The sequence below is a fragment of the Diuraphis noxia genome, unplaced genomic scaffold (genome assembly GCF_037042655.1).
Source record: "Diuraphis noxia isolate RWA-SAM2 unplaced genomic scaffold, SU_Dnox_SAM2 contig0005, whole genome shotgun sequence".
Classification (NCBI taxonomy): Eukaryota; Metazoa; Arthropoda; class Insecta; order Hemiptera; family Aphididae; genus Diuraphis; species Diuraphis noxia.
In genome coordinates, this window is record NW_028301715.1 from 41,707,581 (window position 1) to 41,711,817 (window position 4,237).

At 38.9% G+C, this 4,237-nt stretch overlaps 1 protein-coding gene across 1 annotated transcript; it reads right to left on the bottom strand.

Moving 5' to 3' along the window:
* Positions 1-1,038: 1,038 nt before the first annotated feature.
* On the bottom strand, positions 1,039-2,958 carry LOC107168387 (uncharacterized). Its single transcript, XM_015517777.2, has one exon. It carries the CDS (start codon positions 2,782-2,784, stop codon positions 1,429-1,431), a length of 1,356 nt encoding a protein of 451 aa, XP_015373263.2. The 5' UTR covers positions 2,785-2,958; the 3' UTR covers positions 1,039-1,428.
* Positions 2,959-4,237: the final 1,279 nt, after the last annotated feature.

Sequence of the window (4,237 nt, forward strand, 5' to 3'; positions counted from 1 at the left end):
ATAGATTTGAATATCCAGGATTCAATTTCAGTTATTTTTAGTATTTATTACTGAAAACTTACAAACAATAGGTATACTTCCAAAGTAGTAATTGCACCATTTGCAGGGCTGCAAAATATACTTTTTGCACCTCTTTTTTTTTTATGTGTCTTATTTATTTATTTGCCTTTTATACAATTCACATACGTGACAATGCTGATGCGTAAAAGTTAGAATATAATATTATGCAAACCAAAACATATTTAATATAATAATATATGCATGGAGGTATTATTGCATATTTATTATTTATAAAATATTCTATATTATCGGATGCATAACAAATCTATTTCCAGCTTTAAATATAGGTTTTTAGTTGTTTTAAATATATTAAAATATTAAATTTATAACTTTTTAATCTCAAATATACATTCATGCAAGCATTTACTATGATTATTGAAAAAATTTCATACTGCTTACATTTCTGCACCATTATTAAAATAATTCAAATTACACCATTGCAATATAGGTAGGTAAATTCGTACAATTATTATAATAGACAGCTGTTTCTTAGTTCCATGGTATATAGTGTATCTACAATGTGTACAATGAACTCACATTGCGCGTATTGTCTTACAGTTAATTATGTGTAAACATTATGTTATTGTATCGGTCAGCAGTTAATGGTATAATGTATGTAATGGAGCATTTATATAATTTATACAAAGGTGTCATGTAACATAATTGTTACAAAGCCATATTATGGTAATTCAATATAATGTGTATATAGTTGTTGTCGCGAGGATAAATCACTATAATATAATATTATTGTGTGGTAGCCATAAGATTCGTGAAAAATCAGTACCTAGTTTTTTTATAACGATTATTATTAATATTTTAACGTAAAAAACGACATTTATCAACTTATTATTGTTTAATAATTTTTATTTTGTATATCACGAAAAAATACCATTAGTTTATTTGTTTTGATAAACTGGACAACTCCAGATTATACACAGGTAGAATTTTCATTCTAAATACATTAATATACGTTAAAAATGTAATAAAAATAATAACATTTCTATAATTATAACCAAACGTTTTCTTTATCATTCAACTTAATAAAAATAAACAATATTTTTATTATGACACAAGTCATAACTCATAACACTTAAAAATGAAAAGTATCATGAAAAACCTTACAAAAATAGTAAACACAACAATTGCGGATAAAACAAGTACCATTAAACAATATTAATAAAAAAAAAACTTAATTAAATACATTTCAAATATAGACATACTTTGTTGGTGTAAACTTGCAATGGACGATAACTTATATTATAACACCTATAACTGTCCATCTACCACATCGCAACACGTCATCGAATTTGTAAAAAGAAGTCTTGACGGTACTCAAACACCACCGCCGTCAGAATCAAGTGTCACTGGTCAAAAGTATCCGTCCTTTTCGAAGTAACCGCCGCCACCCGCGTCTGCGTGACCGTACTTCTCGCCCTCCTTGACACCACCCTTCTTGGCGAATTCAGACTGTTGGCCGTGGTGAGCATGCTCGCCAGCCTCTGACTTGTGGCCCTTGGCCTGTTCGTACTTCTTACCATGATCGCTCTCCGCTTTCTTCGAACCGTGGCTTTCGTGATAGCCGGTATCAGAGTGACCTTTCTTCTCGCTTCCACCCTTCTCCTTGGCGTGCTTCTCCTGTTCATGTTTGTGTTCTTCATGCTCTCCACCGTCGTGCGATTCGTCGTAGAACACCTCATCCTTCTTGTATTCGTCTTTGTGGTGCACTTTGTGGAACCCGGACGTTTTCTTGCCTTTTTTGTGGCCGCCTTTTTTCACCACCGAAATTCCCTTTTCGCCGTGGTTGCCATGGTACGCCTCACCAAAATGCTGTGCCTGGTCAACGTGGCCCTTCTTCTCGCCCGCCTTCTCGGCCACCTGCGAGTGCTTCTCGTCACTGCCGTAATCTTCTTTTTGGCCCTTGTCGTACGCTTCCTCTTTCTTGTATGCTTTTTCCGCTTTCTCGCCTTCCTCTGACTTATGGCCCTCCAAGAACTTCTGGCCCTGTTCCTTGTCGTAGTGCTTCTCTTTGTCGTACTCGCTTCCACCTCCATAACCACCAGCTCCGTGGCCTATGTACCGGCTACCCTCATCCTTCAGGTCACTGGATATCTTGCTTTCAGCCGGTCGCTCTTCGACGATCTCCTTGATGTTTCTGGGCGCTGGTTTTGGCTCTTTGGCGTTCCTGGGTGCCGATTTCGATTCCTCCAATGACTCTTCGTCCACTTCTTCGGTCCGCGGCTTCTTGGGCTTGTACTTCTTTCTGTTGGCAGGCGTCAAATCTGTTCTCCGATGGTCTGGCACTAGTATAGAGTCCAAATCTTCGTCCCGGTCCTCGGAATCAGCAGCAGGTGGCTTCGTTTGCCGCCGTTCTTCGGGGAACCTGAACGGTTTTGGTCCCGGTACTTCCCCGGCATAAGTTCCACTCCTAGTTGACGGGTGTTTGTTGTACGCCCGGTACTCGGAGTGTTCTGGTTCTGAATCTCGGTGCGCGTTCTTCGATCTGTAAGAGTTATGCTCTCTGCGGGGTACCTTGGACGTTTCTACTACACTGTACGAGCTGCTCACTCCAGATGTGTCACCGACTGGAAGTATTTCCACGTTGGAGCCCAGGCCCAAGTATGAGTTCTGCAGCTGCCGCTTTTGCCGGGCCACCACCGACACGGAAGTGACGGCGAGAAGTGGCCATACGGCGACGATCATGGCGGCACACCTCAGAACCAACATCGTAATGATCGATGAAACGTACCGATCAATCTACTGTTTGTCAAACTGTGTGCGCGAGTGTAAACGGTCGACTACGACGACGACAATGATTATAATAAAAACTACGATTGTGGTGTACTACGGCTGATAAACGTTTCCGAACGATTATTCCGATATTAACTATCCCGAACGGTGTTGATCGTGTACTGACGATGCGTGTCAGATTTTCTACTTATAAGTATCCCGGACGTCCCCCGGCGGCGCGCGACGCCGGTCGTTGGTTCGAGACGAATCGGTTGCGAAATCCGTCGGAAAATTCTCGACGAGAAATCATCCATAAGTCGTGACAAGGACGAACGTTTAGATTTTTCTACTTAACAACCGCCGCCACCGACTGCACCGCGTTTTCCAGGGTCGCGCGTATGAGGTTACACGCGTGTAATATATCTGCACACACATAACGATAACTAATAATAATACATCGTTTATACGGCCTTTTTCTTTCTTTGGGGAAAGCGAACAGTATAACTACACCGAGATCTTCAAGGGTACGCTCGTGTCCGCCGATGCATTGCACGAGCCTTGGACCATCCGATGGACCGTATAATAGTTAATAATATTAAAATCATTCTTAGCCCGCTCTTTTAATCGGCCATCGCAGCATAATATAATTGTTATTACGACACACGGTATGCTAATTACAACAATAAAACAAAACAAAAATTATGTTTTTATTATTTTTTTTATCGATGTTCCTATAAAATTGTAATATTGTTATGTATTTTATTTATAAATTAGGTAGCGTCATTTGGATTTTAAAACGATAATTATTTCATACAACTTATAGTTCGATAAAATAAACATATTGGAATACGATACCAATAAGAACAATGCAGAGATATTCGTATTCAGATAGGTACGAAGCTATATCATTGATTATACGCATCGGATACATGCGTCATTTTAGATTAGGTCAAATTAGGTCGACTTGCTGGTATTTAAAAAGTGCTCTGAAATCTAATATTGCTAAGAGAAGAGATGCTAAGTCTCTCTAACAATTATTTCATAATTTAATCATCCCGACATTAAACGATAGTTAAGATTATGACGTCTATATGATAGGGACTCTAGACCAAGTACCTAATCTACATAAGTAATGATAATCGTGGGTGCAGGTTGAACTATATATTATGCATTTCGGGCACCTATGACAATTTGATAAATTATCACTCGATCGTAAACAATAATAATAAATAATTGTATGGTGAGATCGAATAGGTATTAAACATAGGTTTAATATTGTAATGTTTAACTGTTTGTTAATTTTTTCACTTCGTCGCGCGTTATGGTGTAGCGACTCGCGGACGACACACCTCCGATAACGATGGTTAATGTTTTTAAATTAATATTTTCCGGTCGACGGTCCTTTTTCGATGACCAATTGCAATGAAACTGATTGCAGCGCGATATCGCG